Source organism: Balaenoptera musculus, chromosome 8 (genome assembly GCF_009873245.2).
Source record: "Balaenoptera musculus isolate JJ_BM4_2016_0621 chromosome 8, mBalMus1.pri.v3, whole genome shotgun sequence".
In the NCBI taxonomy this organism is placed as follows: Eukaryota; Metazoa; Chordata; class Mammalia; order Artiodactyla; family Balaenopteridae; genus Balaenoptera; species Balaenoptera musculus.
Window position 1 is genome coordinate 74,759,337 of NC_045792.1, and position 20,149 is coordinate 74,779,485.

The window sequence follows — 20,149 nt, forward strand, 5'->3', positions numbered from 1 at the left end:
TTACTTTTTTGCTAAGATTTTCTTTTATCACTAAATAGTATATTATTGGCATACTTCCCTTTGAGTACACACAGATCTCTCTTGTGCTTTTTAACAGAACACAGGGTACCATGTTATAAATTTTGCGTAACTTATTTGTCTATTCTTCTATTGAAAAAGATTAGGCTGTTTCAAATTTTTCACTATTACAATTAGTGCCCTTGGAGAATATTTTCATGGTATGTTTTCAAAAAAGCAAAGTTGTCAGAATGAGGTTTACATATTTTACATTGTTCAAAATATATTGAGACTATTTAGCTGTCTACAGATGTTTCTGCTGTAAATATTCCCCAAAGGTTTGTACTTATAACCCTTGATATAGACAAATGCATTACATCTCAGGTCAGTACCGTGTTAGCACTTGCTGATTTTCTTTTACAACAAAGTGGAAGCTCAGATTTTTTCATTAGATCGCAGTATCTAGCTTAAATTTAATAACATTTTAAAGCTTTTCATCCTATTACTATAACTTTTCATTTATAGCAAATTATACTGCTTTTCCATTTCAGTAATGAAATAATTTTTTAAATAAATTAAAAATTTTAACACAATTTAATGTAAAGAATTGATAGCTAGGTATAAAGTTTTTAACTAGGTAATCAAAAAGACAAGAAAGGAAACACTATATTATCGCAGAGGGAGGAACTGCAGAAAACAGCTCTTATTCCTAAGGTTTCTTCTCAGTGATTATGTAGGATAATATCCTTATTCTTAGTAATAGACAATAAAGTATTTAAGGGTAAAGGACCATGATGTACATATTCAACCAACTTACTTGCAAGTGGTTCAGAAAAAGGCATATATATATGGGGAAATATAATATATGAAGTGAGATAAAATGCAAATGGAACAATATTTTTACAATAAAAGACTTAAAGGATATATGGGTATTATTTGAATTATTCTTGTAACTTTTTTATATATTTGAAATTATTCCAAAGAAAAATCTTTAATAAAAGGAGAGTCCAGAAATAGATCCACATATATATAGTCAATTGATTTTCAACAAAGGTGCCTGGTCATTCATTGGGGAAAGGATAGTCCTTTCAACATATGATGCTAGAACAAGTGGCTATCTACATGAAAAATGTGAATCTTACTTCTTTCCTGTACAAAAATTTAAACTAACTTGAAATGGATGAGAGAACTAATTGTAAGCATTACAACTATAAAACTTCTAGGAGAACATACAGGAGAAAATTGTATGTGGTTTGGAATTAGGCATGGACTTTTCAGATCAAACGCAAAAAGCACAATTTAAAAAATGTATAAATTTAACTTCATTAAAATTAAAAATGTATGCTCTTTAAAAGACAGTTACAAAAATAAAAAGGCAAAACACAGACTGGAGAAAATACTTGCAACACACATATCAATAAAGGACTTTTATCCAGAATATTTAAGGAACTTTTGCAACTCAATAATAAGACAAAATTTAAAAGAGACAAAAGATAAAAGATTCATCACCAAAGGAATATATTTATGGATTGCCAATAAGTACATCAAAAGATGTACAACATCTTTATTCACTAAGGGGATAAAAATTAAAATGCCATTAAGATACCACCACACACACACTAGAATAGCTAAAATCTAAAAGATTGGCAGCAATAAGTGCTATCAGGGATGTGGAACAACTTGAAATCTCAAACGCTGGTCGTGGAAAGGCGAAATGGTATAGCAACTTTAAAGAAACAACTTTGACAGTTTCTTATAAAGTTAAATATGCACTTTCTATTCTACTTGTCCCAAAACTATTATTAAAATGTTTATCATTGCCTCAGTGATTTGAGGTACCACCTTTATCATATACTCGATTTCTATATGCAGTTGAGTTGCTTTCTGGATGTTCTGTCTATTCTATTGATCTAGCTAACTATCCATGCAGGCTGTTTATTTAATTTAATTTTTATTTTATATTAGAGTATAGTTGATTTGCAATGTTGTGTTAGTTTCAGGTGTGCAGCAAAGTGATTCAGAAGGCTCTTTTAATTGTAGTGGCTTACCTCTAGTATGTTTTAATATCTAGTTGGGCTAATACCTCATCATAGCTCTTACTCTCAGTGTTTCCTTGTACATTCTACATGTTTATTCTTCCATATAAACTTTAGTATCAACTTGTCTAGCTTGTTACTAAAAAAGATGGTTGGTATTTTTATGGGGATCAAATTAAGTTTATAAATTAACTTAAGTAGGCTGGTATTTTGATGATGAGACATTCTAATCAAGGAAAAGTTGTCAAGGGAAAGGTATGTCTTAGTTTAAGCCTACTTTGGGGTTTTTCAGGAGTGTTATAGAGTTATAAAACTTTCTTAAGTTTAACCCTAAGTATTTTATATTTTTGTTGCTATTATAAATTATGTATTTACTTACATGTTATATGTTATTGTCTTCTGAGTGTTAGTTTTATATTCTAATGCCTTGATGAATTCTTTATTGAATTAGTTTTATTGATTCATTAAGGCTATCTAGGTATATTATCATGTAATCTTTAAATAGAAATATTTTACTTTTCTTTACCAATTCTTATGTCTATAGTTATTTTCTTTTATTCAATTCATTGGCTGATAATTACAGAACAATGTTGAATAATAGTTGGTGTCTTTGCCTTGTTCCTGATCTTAGTGGAAATGCCTCTGATATGTCCTCATTTAGTAGGAAATTCTTTTACCTTTGTACATTACTTTATCATCTTGACTTGGCCTTGGAGAGTTTTGTTTGCTTGTTTGTTTGTTTTAAAGTCTGATTGTTTTAACACATTATGTCTTGGAATTGGTTGTTCTAAGTCAGTTTTCCCTGTTCCTGGTGGATTCTTTAAATATGTATCTTTTATTTTGTTTATTTTGTTTGTTTGTTTTTCTGGAAAGTGTTCTTGGGTTATAGTTTTAAAATATAATTATTTTCCAGTGCTTTGATTATTTTCTTTGGACTCCAGTTATCTGTATGTTTGGTCTTTTTTGCCTGTCTTCATATCAAACAATTTTCCTGAGACCCTTTTTACTTCTCTATGTCATTTTCATTCTTTTGATAGGTATCCTGTTTTTCTTATCATCTTTTATTAGATTTTCACTTGGTGTCCATTTATTCTCTCTTGAATACCTCATAATTTCATCATCAGTTCTGACATGATCTTATAGCGTTCTTCTCTTTCCTCTGTTTTTTGGTTTCTTTCATCTCTTGTTTTATTTATTCCTGTTTTTTCCCACTTCTCTTCTTATTTTTATATTTCTGATATTTTCTTGCATTTGCAGTTATTTATTTGAGAACATTTAATTCAGTTTGTACTGCTTTTTTACAGTATTCCTCATGTTCTTTGGGGAGAATTTTCATTAGCTGAAGCTCTTTGTTTCACATTTTCAGTTTTTTTTAAACATAATTTTGTATAGTATGCTCTGCTTTTTTCTGTTTGTGTTTAATTCATGGTGTTTCTAGCATTAGAGTACACTCTTCTGTTAGTTTTTTTTCCTATTCCATGCAGTTTCTTTCATGGATGATATCCTGTGCTTGTCATACGCTTTTTCTTTCATTTCTATAGAATCCTAACTCTCTCTCTTTTCTGCCACTTTTAAGAAGTACCACCCTTTATATCTGATTCTTCCCCAGAAACATTGCTTTTCTGAGGCTGCCACTTCCAGGCTTACTCATTTTCAGATCCCTTTCTTTTAGCTAGTACTATGAATTACCAAGTCCCAACATGTGTTCAGTATTATGGCATTCAGTTAGACTTTTTCCCAGGGATTATTTTGTGTGTGTTTGTCTAATGTCCCCACCCTACTTTACATGTTTTCCCTAGAATTTCTTAAGCATCTTCTTCACTGCTCTCTGTACCTCAGGTATGGCAGCTGGTAATAGGTACTCAGTTGGAACTGGGTTTATTTATTTACTTACAGGTAAGTTGAAGATCATGGTGTTCTCTGTCATGATGCTTGAAGGCCTGTATCAGGTGTGGTTTTATTTCCTCTCCTTGTTGATTTTATGGTTTTACAAAAGATTTTTATGGGAAGACTTGATAAAAATAAAAATATCCTTAAAAGTAGAAAGGAATTGTCTATAGATGTACAATTACAATGCCTACATTTCTTTAATGAGCATTTATTTAGCATCATTAGATATCAGCAAGAGGCTAGGGCTATAAAGGTAGTCAGAACGTGGTTTCCTAACACAAAGATATTTGCAGGAAGACACACAAATGCATAATAATTACAGCAGAGTGATACTCATGAAAGAACAGAGTACAGAGGAAAGAGCACCTACCTTTATGACAACCTCAGGGAAAGTTTCACAGTGCTTATTCTTGAGTGTGTCTTGAGAGAAGTAGCAGGTTGCTAGGTAAACAAGTTAGGTAAGAATATCCCAGGTAGAGAGAACAAGTACAGAGCACTGGGCTAAAGAAGAGCATTGTGCATTTAGTTCTTCATTTAGGAGGCGTGGCTGGTAAGATTTGAATGTTTATCAGTAAAAAATCATGAAGAACACTGCTAAGATGAAAGGACAAAACCTTTGAAGGAGGAAACGGTCATTGTTTAATCTTGTGCTTTAGAAACATTACTCTCTTGGCAACAGGACAGATAGTAGAAGGATGCAAGACCGAAGTCAGGGAAGTAAGGAGGCTGTTAAAATTTTCCAGTAATAGATATTGAAGGTCATATCCAAGGCACTGGTAACAGGAAAGAGGAGACTATGGATTAGAAAAAGGCTTTTATGGGACTTCCCTGGTGGTCCCAATGGTTAAGACTCTGTGCTTCCAATGCAGGGGGTGCAGGTTCAATCCCTGGTCGAGGAACTAAGATCCCACATGCCTCGTGACACAGCCAAAAAAAAAAAAAAAAGAAAGAAAGAAAGAAAAAAAGGAAAAAGACTTTTATGACAGAATTTATTGGACCTAGTGGATTGGATATAGAGGGTTAAAAAAAAAAAGGATGAAAGGATGACTAGGGGTGCCTGGACAGAGATTTAGAATATAGGATTTGAATTCCTAGATTTCACATATTTCATGTTATCTCTACACCAAACTTAAGTTCCATGTCCAAATATTTGTAAATATTTTTACTGCCTTTTGGGTACTGATCATTTTGTCATATTAGATTATATTTTTTCAGGGAGAACCAGGAATACAAAGGTTACCATCATTGGTTTATCAGTCTTCAATTTTATATGCCTTCTGATCCCATTTTTTCTTTCCAATTTAAGAGCTCCAAATAATTTTTCTTTTGATATCATCTATTGGGATGGCTTAATGCTTATAAATAAAATTGATATACTGCTATATAGCAAATAGGTTAGAACAAATATGTTTACAGGGACTATAATGGTGCTATTAAAAGCCAAGATAGCGATTGCTAAGCTAAGTTTCTCAGATGTCCATGAATTCATGATAAAAATGAATCTCTTTAGACCAAATGTTTTTGCGTTTTGTTCATTCATTCCTCAAGCCTGCATTTATTTCAATTCCATCATCATTGTTTTGATTATTTGCTATGTCTCAGACTAAGTACTAAGTCCTGGGAATACAAAATTAGACCAAGGCCTTCTCACAAGATCTCACAACCAAGACTATTGAATGTCTTCTACCTATGAGATGCCCTGTTAAATGTTATGGGGCCACAGATGAGTGCAAAATCTAGCAAGTAAAATGGACAGGTTAAGAAATACCGTAAGTGTAAATAAAAGGCAAATTTTTCTAAAAAATTAATACTCAAAAGAAGAATTTATTCTCCTTATGTTTGATACTTTACAGAGTATCTTATATTATTGGCTTTTTCTCATTTTCTTTGTTTTGAATAATAAGAATTTAACATCTTAAACGTTATTTCAATAATATGTAAATAATATATACGTATTTACTATAATACAAATCTAAGACATGTCTCTCGCTTTTTGCATTCTTAAGAGATGGTTTAGTTGTTAATCTATTATTAAGCTCCCCAAATCCAAAGTTTAGTAAAATTATTTCTATAATTCCATATATAACAAATGTTCATTTGAGAATTTCTCTTTTTGAGAATCTTTTAAATACTAATTAAAGGTCTGGAGTTCTTGAGGACTTTTTTTTAATTCTCAAGGAATAAGATTCTTGAAATTTGAAAGGAAGAAAAATGTAGTTCTTTGAAATATCCAGTTTCTTTATGAATTCCCAAATAATTTTTTGGTTAAGCATATAGCAGTAATATTGATGTTTTACCTTAAAAATTATTGATTCTATAATTTTTAAAACATCAAATGGAAATAGACATGGTGAATAGTAAATTTTCCCAAATCAAATATTTTTATTGGTTTTTTTAGATTTTGATGTTATGCAGTATTATAATAATTGCTATGTTTTTCAGCAAAAATGAAAAAAAGAGAAAAAGCAAGTTTGCTCATCCTGTGTGAGTGAACCTAAGGAAGTTGTAAATGGTAAATTAACAAGGGAATACAATGGAATTATAATTTAATTTCAAGTTTATAGTAATTTGAAAAGCAGAACAAGGGAAAACAACAATGTAAAAATGTTTATTATCACTGAAAATAATGAAAAAATGAAAGAATGAAAGATGGTACAAGCAGAAAGATGCCTGTTTCATTAGAAAAGATTAGAAACTTTGAAAACTGAAGAATGGGAGATTCAATAAAATTAATATTGAGTGAAAAAAAAATTAAAAACCTTCTCATTGGGAAATTAAGTTTATGTTAAGTAAGTTTATGTTATGTAAAATTTAAACCCTTTATGTTTAGATTTGCCTGTTTTTTGAGCATGTGTGGAAATTACAATTTAATAAAAAGTGCTGTAATAGATTTATATATATCATGCTGTTAGAGCCCAAAAGGGATACATCTCTCTGTCTAGGAAACTGTGGAAAGACTTCACGGATTTAGTGAGCTGAGCTCTACGTGAATAAGGGAGAAGATTAACCTATTTTGTGTTGTTTTTTTAAAAAACCTGGTTTTATGAGGCAGAGAAAACCTTGTTCTCTGGTTCTTTGAGAGATTCCTTAAGGAGAGAGTCGGTTTAAAAAACAACAGAAAAAAACCCCTAAAACTTGGTTATAAGACTTGAACATTTATGCCAACTAATGCTGTCACTTTTTAACTCTTTGTAAAGCAACTGCTGAACTGTATATTTTATGGAACTTTATTAAACACTCATTTTTGATTCCTTGGTTTGCTCCCTGTCTTACAATTCTATAAGCATCCATCAGCGGTCCAAATTCAGAGGAAGATGGAAGTTCATACATACAACCAACCACTCTCATCTGTTGTGGTCTGAGTACATTCTTCAATTTTAGAGAGAGATAAAGCAAAAGTCCATGCACAGATTGTGGATGCGATTTTGATTTGTTAATTGCTAGAAGAATGTTCTGCACTGTATTTCAAAACATGTAAACTCTCTTTAAAATTTAAAAGCTTTTCAAATTACCTGATTATTTCAAAAGTAAATCTTAACTTCCACTCAGTTGGCTTCTTACTTACATGTGTTGTCTCTTTTAATCCTTACACCAATTCTATGGATAAGCATTATCCTGCATTTTATGATGTGGAAACTAAAGTTTAAAAAGTTTAGTAACTTTATCAAAATTACACAGCTGGAAAGCAATGGAGCCAAAATTAGAATTCAAGTTTGTCTGAATACAAAACCAAGACTCTCAGAACTGTATCATTCTTACAACCTCTGATTCTCTTTTTACCCTCTTTCATAGGGATTATTACGGAGAAAAAATTGGCATCTATTTTGTCTTTCTCGGATTTTACACAGAAATGCTGTTTTTTGCAGCTATAGTTGGCTTAGCTTGTTTTATTTACGGCTTATTATCGATGCATGATAACTCAAGTAGGTAAGTGCAACTGAGTTGCCCAAATAGAGAATCTTATGCTAACTGAAACTGTTGCTATTATTTTTCTGGAATTTTGTCAGAATGTTTCCTATGGCAGCAGATAATTGATATTTCTGAAAAAGACCCAAACATAGCAGCTAGCCCTCACCTGGTGCTTTATGGAAAATTTGTTTTTAATGATGGGCTCTAAAGATTCTGTTCCTCAAAGCATGATTTGATCTACAAAAAAGGCTAGTTCATTTCCCCTTGTGCCATATGTAAGAAGCTGTATAAAGTTGTTCCAATAAGAACGGCTTTGGACTTTCACCCAAACATGTCACTTTTAAAATAACTTTGCTCTTGGGAATTCTCTGGCAGTCCAGTGGTTAGGACTCCACACTTCCACTTCTGGCGGCATGGGTTCCATCCCTGGTCGGGGAACTAAGATCCCACATGCCATGCCGTGTGGACAAAACAAAACAAAACAAAACAAAAACTTTCCTCTTCCCTCTGCAGCACTGAGATCTGTGATCCTGAGATTGGGGGTCAGATTATCATGTGCCCACTCTGTGATGTAATGTGTGACTATTGGAGACTAAATTCTACGTGTTTGGCTTCAAAGGTACGTATGTATTGTGGTATGTTGAAAAGACTTGCAATTTCCCTCCCTCATTTGATACTAAGTAGTCTTTGTGATGTTGTTATTGTTTTACAGTTCTCCCATTTATTTGACAATGAGTCAACAGTGTTCTTTGCAATATTCATGGGAATTTGGGGTGAGTAAATAGTTACATAAAAACAGCTTTCTCCATGTTATCTGTTTTATGGCCATTCATATAACATATACAGTTGGCATACCTTATAAACCAAAGGTGATTTTACATCTTTATGTCTTTGTTAGCATCAGTACACTGATGGAGTCCACACCAATGGTCATTCGTCTTGATCCTTGGTCCAGAAAGGTCTCCATTAATCATCTGCTCACTTCTCTGAAAAACACTATAATTTTTGAAACTTCATATGTATTCAGATTACACTCTCTCAACACTGTGGTAGAAACAGGCTCAATAAGTGCTTAATTCAGGAGAAATAAACATAAGTATTTGGTGGCTGGAGGATATTGAGTCATGGATACAAACTGGAACGAGACTCAAAAATTGTTGAGGGCTAATACATCAACATTTGAATTTAAATTTCCTGTGTCAAATTCTAGTTCCAGCTTCCAGTTCCATTTGGTAAAAATCTCCCATGTAAGGTGGAATTTCCTTTAATTTTGGAAATGTCCCAGTATCTCTTCTCTTTTGTATCACATGGGAAGTAGAAGTGTCATGAAGTTATTCCCGCCATCAGTGAGGAAAGTATTTTCTGTAAGAGTAACTTGGCAAGAGGAGGCCTAAAGACTTCTAAAACATGTCTAAAAATTTGGGGGACTCTGGGAAAAGATAGACTTTTTTCTCTCCAATTTAACAAAAAAAGTCTTTAACAAGCGCAAGTGTGTGCATTTAAAAACTGGCCAAGGAGGGACTTCCCTGGTGGCGCAGTGGTTAAGAATCCAGCTGCCAATGCAGGGGTCACGGGTTTGAGCCCTGGTCCAGGAAGATCCCACATGCTGCGGAGCAACTAAGCCTGTGCGCCACAGCTACTGAGCCTGCGCTCTAGAGCCCACGAGCCCGTGTACCACAACTACTGAAGCCTGTGCGCCTAGAGCCCATGCTCCGCAGCAAGAGAAGCCACCGCAATGAGAAGCCCACGCACCACAACGAAGAGTAGCTCCCGCTCACCGCAACTGGAGAAAGCCTGCGCGCAACAAAAAAGACCCAACACAACCAATAATTAATTAATTAGTTAATTATAAAAAAGAAAAAAACTGGCCAGGGGAGCAAGGTAGCTTGATTCAGGCAATAGGACACCAACATTTGTGGGGATGTGTACCTGAAGCAGAGGTTCTTATGGGTTTCTGTTACTTCTGCTTGACTGCTATGGTCTGAAGAGAAAAGGCCAGATTGAAAGAGAGAACGGGGGACAGAGAAGTCTTACCCACAATTCTCCAGCAACCTCCTCTGGTTAAGTTAGTATATGGACATCTCTTCATCATGTGGCTACCAAATCCTGCCTCTGTCATTTTTTGGAATTAGAAATGGATGATAGGTACACAAATTACAACAAATGTAGTAGTTTTCAATTCTTTCCATTGACAGAGATTGTACACCAACACTAACCTTATATGTCGTAACAAATAGAGGAGCAATTATGCATGGAACACCCAGCAGCTGCAGTGAACATGGGGGTAAAGATATTACTTCAAGATAATGATTTTGTTTCCTTTGGATATATACCTAAAAGTGGAATTGCTTCATCCTATTATATTTATATTTGTAATTTCTCAAGGAACCTTCATATTGTTTTCCATAACAGCTACATCAATTTACATTCCCACCAACAGTGCATGAGGGTTCCCTTTTTTTTCAGTTTTGTTCTTTTGCAAACGAATATCCAATTTTCCCAAAACCATTTATAGAAGAAACTATTCTTTCCCCATTGAGTATTCTTGGCTCCTTTGTCAAATATTAATTGACCATAATACGTGGGATTATTTTCTGAGCTCTTCATTGTGTTCCATAGGTCTGTGTGTTTCTCTTTATGCCATGCCAAAAGTACCATGCTATTTTGATTACTATAACTTTGTAATATAGTTTGAGATCAGGAATATGATGCCTACTGCTTTGTTCTTCTTTCTCAAGATGGCTTTGGCTATTTGGAGTCTTTTGTGGCCCCATACAAATTTTAGGATTGTTTTCTCTATTACTGTGAAAAATAGCATTGGAATTTTGATAGGGATTGCATTAAATCTGAAGATTGCTTGGGTAGTATGGACATTTTTATATTAATTCCTCCAATCCATGAGCATGGGCTATCTTTCCATTTATTTGTGTCTTCTTCAATTTCTTTCATCAGTGTCTAGTAGTATACAGTGTACATATCTTTCATTTCCTTGGTTAAATTTATTCCTGGGTATTTTGTTCTTTTTGATGTTATTGTAAATGGGATTATTTTCTTAATTTCTCTTTCTGTTAGTACGTGGGTAGTATATAGAAACACAATGGGTTTTTATATATTTATTTTTATCCTGGAACTTGACTAGATTTATTTATTAGTTCTAACAGTTTTTTGGTGGAGTCTTCAGGATGTTTTTTATAATTTAATGTTATTTGCAAACAGAGACAGTTTTACTTCTTTCCTTCTTTCTTTCTAATTTATATGTCTTTCATTTATTTATTTATTTTTGACTAATTGCTCTGGCTAGGACGTCCAGTACTCTATTGAATAGAAGAGGCAAGAATAGGCATTCTTGTCTTGTCCCTGATCATAGAGAAAAAGCTTTCAGCTTTTCACCATTGACTATGATGGTAGCTGTGGGCTTGTCATGTATAGCCCTTATTATATTGAGGTACATTCCATTTATACCTATATTTTTGAGAGTTTTTATCATGATGGATGTTCAATTCTGTTAAATGCTTTTTCTGCATCTGTTGAGATGATTTTTTTTTATCATTTATTTTGTTAATGTGGTATACCATGTTGATTGATTTGTGGATGTTGAACTATCCTTGTATCCCTGGAGTAAATCCCACTTGATCATTGTGTATAATTCTTTTAATATATTGCTGAATTTGATTTGCTACTCTTTTGTTTGGGTTCGTTGCATCTATGTTCATCAAGTATAATTTCTTTACTTGTAGTGTCTTTGTCTGACTTTGGTGTCAGGATAATGATGGCCTCATAAAATGAGTTTGGAAGTTTTCTTTCCTCTTCTAGTCTTTTGAAGAGTTTGAGAAGGATTAATTCTTCTTTACATGTATGATAGAATTCACCAGTAAAGCTATCTGATCTGGACTTTTGTTGGTGGGGACGTTTTTGATTGATGATTCAATATCCTTACTGGTAATTGGTCTGTTAAGATTTTCTATTTCTTTGTGATTCAGTTTCGGTAGGTTGTATGTTTCTAGGACTTTATCCATTTCTTCTAGGTTATCCACTGTGTTGGCACATAATTGTTCATAGTAGTCTCATGATCCTTTGTATTTCTGTGGTATCAGTTGTCATGTCTCTTATTTAGCTTCTAATTTTATTTATTTGAGCCTTATCTTTTTTTTCTTGGTAATTATGGCTAAAGGTTTTCTATTGTTTATCTTTTCAAAATAAAACAATTTCATTGATCTTTTCTCTTGTCTCTTTGTCTCTTTTATTTATTTATCCTCTGATCTTTGTTATTTCCTTCCTTCTACTACCTTTGGCTTACTTTGCTCTTCTTTTTCTGGTTCCTTAATGTCTAAAGTTAGGTTGTTTATTTTAACTTTTTCTTGGTTCTTAATGTGGGCATTTATCACTATGAACTTCCTTCCTAGAACTGCTTCTGTTGCATCCCGTAAGTTTTGGTATAGTGTATTTCAAGTTTCATTTGTCTCAAGATATTGTTTGATTTCTCTGTTGATTTTTCTAAGTTTGTTCAGTAGCATGTCCTTTATTCTCCACATATTGGTGAATTTTCCGGTTTTAACTTTTCCTGTAATTCTAGTTTCATACCACTGTGGTCAGAAAAGATGCTTGACATGATTTCAAACTTTTGAAATTTATTGACTTGTTTTGTGGTGCTAATATATGACCTTTCCTGGAAAACACTCCATGTGCACTTAGAAGAATGTGTATTCTGCTGCTGTTAGATGGAAAGTGCTGTCAATGCCTGTTAAGTCCCTCTGGTCTAATGTGTAGTTTAAGTCCAATGATTCCTTATTGATTTTCTGTCAGGATGATCTATCCATTGTTGAAAATGGGGTGTTGAATTTCCCTACTATTATTATATTGCTGACAATTTCTGTCTTCAGGTCTGTTAACATTTGCTGTATATATTTTAGGTGCTCCTCTATTGGGTGCATAAGTATTTATAAGTGTTATATCTTCTTGTTTGATAGATCTCTATCATTATACAAAGATCTTCTTTTCCCCTTATTGTGATCTTTGTCTTAAAGTCTATTTTGTCTTATATAAGTGTAGTTAATCTTGCTTTCTTTTGGTTTCAGTTTGTATGGAATATCTTTTTCCATCCTTTCACTTTTAGTATATATGTGTCCTTACAGCTGAAGTGAGTTTCTTGTAGGCAGCACATACCTGAGTCTTGTTTTTTTCCCATTCAACTGCTCTGTGACTTTTGATTGGAGAATTTAGTTAATTACATTAAAGTAATTATTGACGGATATGGACTTACTATTGCCATTTTGTTAATTGTTTTGTAATTCATTTGTTCCTTTCTTCCTCTCTTGCCTTCTTCTTTTGGGGTATGATAATTTTCTGTAATGGTATGCTTAGATTCCTTTATCTTTATCTTTTGCATGTCTTTTATAAGTTTTTGCTCTGTGATTACAGTGAGGCTTTTATAAAACATCTTATAGTTATAACATTCTATTGCAAGCAAAGCAAATTAATTCCAAATGCATACTAATGCTCTACTCCCTTCTGGCCTGCAGTTTCTGCTGAAAAATCTGCTGATAGTCTTATGAGGGTTCCCTTATACATAAGTTGTTTTTCTCTTCTTGCTTATAAGATTCTCTCTTTGTCTTTAACTCTTGACCTTTTAAATATAATGTGTCTCAGTGTGGTTCTCTTTGTTTTCATCTTTTTTGGAACTCAGTAGGTTTCCTAGATATGATATTTATTTTTTTCCCCATGTTAGAGAAGTTTTTACCCATTATTTGAATATGCTGTCTCTCTCTCTTCTCCTTCTGGGACCCCCTATAATGCAAATGTTGGTCTGCTTGATATTGTCCCATAACTCCCTTAAGCTGACTTCACTTTTTTTCACTCATTTTTCATTTTCATTTCATTCATTTTTCCTCCTCTGAATGAATGAATTCCACTTCCCTTTCTTGGGGTTTACTGATACTTTCTTCATTTGATGTAGTATGCTGCTGAACCCTTCTTTTGAATTTTACAATAAAATTATTGTATTCTTCAGCTCTATGATCTCTGTTTATTACTTTCTTATATTTTCTGTCTCTTTGTTCAGATTCTCACTTTATTCATGCATTGTTCTCCAGACCTCAGTAAGCATCTTTATGACCATTATTTCGAACTCTTTATCAGGTAAATTGCTTGTTTTCATTTCATTAAGGTCTTTTTCTGCAGTTTATCTTGTTCTTTTATTTGGAACATATTTTCCTTTGTTTCTTCATTTACCTTGACTCTCTGTGTTGATTTCTGTGCATTAGGTAAAACAGCTACCTCTCCCAGCCTTGAAAGTGTGGCCTGTGATTGTCCAAGCTGCCTTCTTTGTTCTTAGTGGCTCCCAGTATTTGGGGGATGTGCCAAAACCCATCAGTGTCCCAAATGGGAAGATCTCAGTCAGCACCTAGATACAGGCTGTTTGGAAGCTGGACCCTCAGGCAGCAGCTTTTAAAGTCTGCAAGTAAATCTCTTTCAAAGAAAGATTGGAAGATGGGCATTTGTGTCTGCTGCCTCTGCTTTTAGCCCTGGGGAGAAAGCCAGTTAGGAACTGTTTGTTTGCTGCAGCAATCAAAACAGTATGGTACTGGCATAAAGATAGACATGGAGACCAATAAAACAGAATGGAGCCTAGAAATAAATCCAGATGTATATGGTAAACTAATCTTCAACAGAATTTCCAAGAAAACAAAATGGGGAAAGGATAGTCTTTTCAACAAATGGTGCTGGGGAAATCTGGATAGCGACATGAAAAAGAATGAAAGTGGATCCTTATCTTTGTCAACTGAAAAAAAATCCACAACCTGCAAGTTGAGAACTGTTTTATTTGGCAGACTTTCTGAGGACTTCAAGCCCAGGTGGCAGCTTCTCAGATAGCTCTGAGGAACTGCTCTGAAGAGGTAAGGGAGGAGCCAGGATACATAGGAGTTTTGCAACAAAGACCAGGTAGTCAGAACATCAAAAGATTACTGTTAATTAAAGAAAACCAGGTACCTCAAGTTAATGAATTAGCGCTTTTCTTTGTATGTGAAGATGCAAGCATCTGGGCTAACTGAAATCATTCCTTTGATATGCACCTTAGCTATCTAGCGCCAGTATCCTGTTCTTTCCCATCTTGAGTTCCCTCAGGGCTCACCATCTGGGCTGTAGTGGCTTGATGGCTGCAACATCCTTTGTTTACTGATATGGCAGGCAACATTTTTCATTCACATCTTACACCATCACAAAAATCAATTCAAAATGGATTAAAGACTTAAACATAAGACCTGAAACTGTAAAAATCCTAGAAGAGAGTATAAGGAAAATCTTTATGACATTGGTCTTGGCAATGATTTCATGCAGATGACACCAAAGCCCAGGCAACAAAAACAAACAAAATAAGCTAGACTACATCAAACTAAAATGCTCTGCACAGCAGAGACAACAATGAACAGAGTGCAAAGTCAACCCATTGAAAGGCGGAAAATATTTGCAAACCATCTATCTGATAAAGGGTTAATCTCGGAAATATATATAAGGAACACCTGTAGCTCAGTAGTTTAAAAAAAAAAAAAAACCTAACCTGATTAAAAATGGACAAAGGACTTGAATAGACATTTCCCCAAAGAAGTTATACAAATGGCCAACAGATATATGAAAAAATACTTAATGTCATTAGTTACCAGAGAAATGCAAATCAGACCACAATGAGATGTTATCTCACACCTGTCAGGATGGCTATTACCAAAATAATGAGGATGTGGAGAATTATAATGAACTCTTGCATACTACTGGTGGGAATGCTAAATGGTACAACTGGAAAACGGTGTGGAAGTGCCTCAAAAAATTAAAATAGAACTGTCATATAATCCAGCGATCCCACTTCTGGGTATTTACCCAAAATAATTGAAATCAGGATCTCGAAAAGATGTTAGCACTCCTATGTTCATTGCAACTCTCTCCACATTAACCAAGATGTGGAAACAATCTAAATGTCCATTGACAGATGAATGGGTAAAGAAACTGGTGTGTGTGTTTGTGTGTGTGTGTGTTTTATATATATATATATATGTAAACTAGTTACATCTATGCCTTAGAAGGGTTATAAGGGAAGGTTTTTCTGGGGGTGTTAGTAATGTTTTATATCTTTTCTGTAAATATCTTATTCTTTAAGTGAAAGTTTGTTTAAAAATTATATATATTGCATATTATACTATATAATATTATATATTATACATATATATTGAGAGAGAGAGACAGGGAGAGAGACAAAGAGAGACAGAGAGGGAGAGAGAGACATACTGTGCTATGAAATGGCTCCTATGTTTTCCTTAAATTTCTCTAAGCCTGAGAATGTGGTACAATTGCTTGAATGATTTCAGTAAAAGACATGCAAACAAAATCTAGGTGTTAGTAAAAAGTCAAGTTTAAATATTATTTCAAATTATCTGAATGAAGAGAGAGAGAATAGCGTGCCTGAAAAAAATTTTTCTTGCATGGACTGCTGTCTAAGAAACTAATTTGTATTTCTATATATGAGTTATTTCAATACTATTACATAGTATTATGCCAGAATTAATAATTTTATAATTTTATCGTCAAACAGTGACAGAAGAACCGTCATACAACCAAAATGATTTTTTAAAGTAAAGAAAAATCTGGTTATTATCTCCTTATTCACTTATTCCTCCATCTCTTTATTATATTTGTCTTTATACATTGCTTTGCCCATAGTCACATTGTTTTTGGAGTTTTGGAAGCAGCGACAAGCCAGACTGGAGTATGAGTGGGACCTGGTGGACTTTGAGGAGGAACAGCAGCAGCTCCAGCTGAGACCTGAATTTGAAGCGATGTGCACACACAGGAAAATTAATGCAGTGACTAAGGTATATTAGGAAACTGAAATAGGCAGCATATTTCAGTGGACACACTGCTGTGGGTGGCCTCTCAAATAATGATGTGTATTTTAATTTGCCTTTAAAATATTCTACAACATATAAATCACATAAACTTGTTTACTCACTTCTAATATACATTTTGAACGCATGCAAAAGTAGGTAGAAAAGTATAGTGAGCCCCAGGATGGAATCATCACCCAGCTTCAATTATTATTATTTCGTGGGCAATCTTTTTTCATTTATACACCTACCCCTCCCTGCCACTAGATTATTTTGAAGCAAATCCAAGTCATCATATCATGAAATACATAATTTTAATACTAAGTGAAATAAAATGAAATGGAAAATAGTGTGCATGCTGTGGGCTTTGTATATAAATATATAGACATGGAAATGATACTAAGTTAATGTGTGAAAATTAAAATAGTACTGTATTAAGGTAGTGGGCTTATGAGTGATTGCTTTATTCGACCAAAGTTTATTCACCTAGTCCATTCTAATTAATTATAATGGGAAGATCATTGCACTGGTGTCTGGAAAGGAAAGTCTAGATTTTGGGATAACTGGCAAACTGGCTGTATGTTGTTGACTGAGTTATTTGACTTCTTGGTACCTAATTTTTGTTTCACTTGAAAATGGAAGAGACTTTGCAGACTCTTGGCTGCATATTCGTAGAGTCCCCACCTTTCCATAATCTATAATCGCCATGTTACCTGATGCTATTAAAAAGAGAATAGAATATGTCTCTAAAAATCTCTTCAGTAGAATTCCCTACTCTGTTCAGGGCACTATTCTTGTGTATAATACTCAACATTCTTCTCACAGTGCAGGCGTTCACTAAACGTTTATTAAATTTCCTTGAAACATTACAAAAAATTCAGTAAATGAATGAAGAGAAAAGTCACCTCAGAAAATACATTAACAATTTGGGTGGCTATTTGAAATTAATAAAAATATATTAAAAGAGATATTGTCATAATAATGACATGATATGTATTTGTTCATACTTAATGGGATAAAAAAGAAAATAAAAGCAGGCCTATTGGCTTTGCCAAACACTGTTGACCAAAAACAAGAGGTACTGAATGTTTACATTTGAAACCAGTTGAAAAACAATATGTATTGATTCACTGTGAATCGTCTACTTCACTTAGCTTTAATGGCTTTGGAAATGAGAGGGTTTTTTTGTTTTCTTTTTACGTCATTGCAGTGCTTCTTCAGTGGTTAAGCACAACCAGAATTCTTACATTTGAGTCTGTTGGGAACACATACATGCAGGAATGGACACACACACGTGCACACACAAATATGCACACACACACGAACACACAGACACATTGGATACACACATGCATACACATGTACATAATCAGACGTATCCACACACTTCCTGGGGTTCAATAGAGCTCTTGGGCAGCCTACCCTGACTGCTACGTTCTGTTTGCATTCAGTCCTTTCTGAAAAATCCTTGAGACTGTACAGATGTAAAATCTTATATGTTAAATAGAATTACATGATTTAGATTTCTGCTGACAACTATTTTTTACTGTATGACAGTATTTTGGCCATAAGATCTAACTACCTCTCGATATAGCTAAAAATATCAGCTGTTATAATTAATATCTTCCATTAATGACTTAAAAACACATAATTGTAGAAAAGTCTGGGCCCTGAACTGTGTGGAAGAAGACAATTAATCCTATAAATATAAAGAAAGCACCCTACTTAATATCATACAGAGCAATTACAGAGCAGTGCATTCAACTCAATTCAATTTAATTCAATTAGAAAATTTTAACATCATTAAGGCATGTCCACTTAAGCAGCAGCCCTCAGGTTTTGACTTTGTTTTTCCTGTCTCCCTCTCCCTAAATACAACTCTAATTCAATACTCAGGAAATAATGTGTATCCTTTATATCTCATATCATTTGTAAAATATTTCATCTGAGAGCCCTAAAGGTTTCTACCTAAACGTAAGGAACCACTACTAGAATGCAGCATTCCATGAGCTGTGGTGAACCCATTGGGGAGGTTTCTACTTTAACGTGGCTTTGTGATTTTGACTACTGCTTGGATCCCCAACTTTGAGGGTAGATTTTGAATTTTGCTGTGATTTCTTCAAAATTACAGGAGATGGAACCTTACTTGCCTCTGTGTAGTCGTATTCCATGGTACTTTTTATCGGGAGCCACGGTGACTTTATGGGTGAGCATTGTTTAAAAACCATTATCATCTATTGATGTAAGATCATACTGGGATTACCTCAGTAGTTTTGTCTGCAATGGCTCGAGTCCCTCTCTTCCCTCCCACTCCACAGTATTCTTTTTTATCTTGAATGGAGCTCTTATATAAAATAAACTGTAATTTACATGGATGTGCCATGATTAAACCTTGGATAAAGAGTTAGGGGGAGAGAGAGGTGCTTTATCTTAAAGCCCGTCCCTCCCCCTCCCCCAGCTCTTTGTTAATTTGGTGATAACTTGAAACCAGAACGGTATAATAAATAATTCGATTTCAGACTATTTGTTTAGTTTTTTAAAAACATTATTAATTTATCTTTTATCCATTTAAAATACTTATACAAAATGAAAAACTTTATACCATTAAGGTTCATTCTCTTGCCAAGATAAATGGAAGAAAATGTTACATCTTCTACATGAAGAATTTAATTAGCATATTCCATTTTTAAGGAGTCAGATTTTTTCCATGCCTTTTACCTGATAGATTTCTCCATCATCATAATCTATTTCCTGCCCTCCCCTTTCAAAATTTATGTCCTCTTACAGTTGACCTTTAGTTTTAGGAAAACAGGCAAGGTTACCCTCTGAGAAGTTAGCCTGTTGAAGTATAAATAATTAGCAGTTGTAGACTGTATTTTAACCTCAGCATTCCATATTGTCCTATAATTTTTTATCTTTAACCTTTTTTGATAAAGGTATTGGTTTTTCTATTTTAATTGTGTGTTTTCCTAGATGATATAACAATCATTTTAGGAGAGATGATAGAATAAAAGAGGGTGATAATCAATTTGGTACTCTCCTTGAAAAATATTCTGGTGTGTGGTTCCAGAAAGATCACTGTCATTTATTTCTAGTACTCATTCAATTTGATTCAGCTCCTTAACTTTCACAATAAAATTCTCCAATCCTAGATATAAAGATCTTTGTGATTTTGTAATATGTGAAGGTATAAAATTTATACAAATATCTAAACTACCAGGAATATCAGACTACTAATGGCACTATTCTGAGGGGAAATGAAATCTAATCTTTAAACGTATTTTTCTTGAGAAAGTAAGTGATCTTCACACTACACATTTAACTACAACCTAGAGCAGAGGTTGCCAAACATTTGCTGTAAAGGATATATTATAGGCTTTGTGGGCCACAAATCATCTCTGACACATAATTGTCTTTATTTTTCTTTACAACCTTTAAAAATGCAAA

At 33.8% G+C, this 20,149-nt stretch overlaps 1 protein-coding gene across 7 annotated transcripts in view; it reads left to right on the top strand.

Moving 5' to 3' along the window:
• Window positions 1–20,149, top strand: part of ANO5 (anoctamin 5) — a 99,798-nt gene that overhangs the window by 58,572 nt on the left and 21,077 nt on the right. For all 7 annotated transcript variants that reach the window (XM_036861223.1, XM_036861224.1, XM_036861225.1 and 4 more), the window contains 5 exons: window positions 7,716–7,850; window positions 8,346–8,451; window positions 8,545–8,605; window positions 16,539–16,690; window positions 18,834–18,908. In XM_036861223.1, coding sequence (XP_036717118.1) covers window positions 7,716–7,850; window positions 8,346–8,451; window positions 8,545–8,605; window positions 16,539–16,690; window positions 18,834–18,908 — 529 coding nt within the window. The remainder of the gene's footprint in view (window positions 1–7,715; window positions 7,851–8,345; window positions 8,452–8,544; window positions 8,606–16,538; window positions 16,691–18,833; window positions 18,909–20,149) is intronic.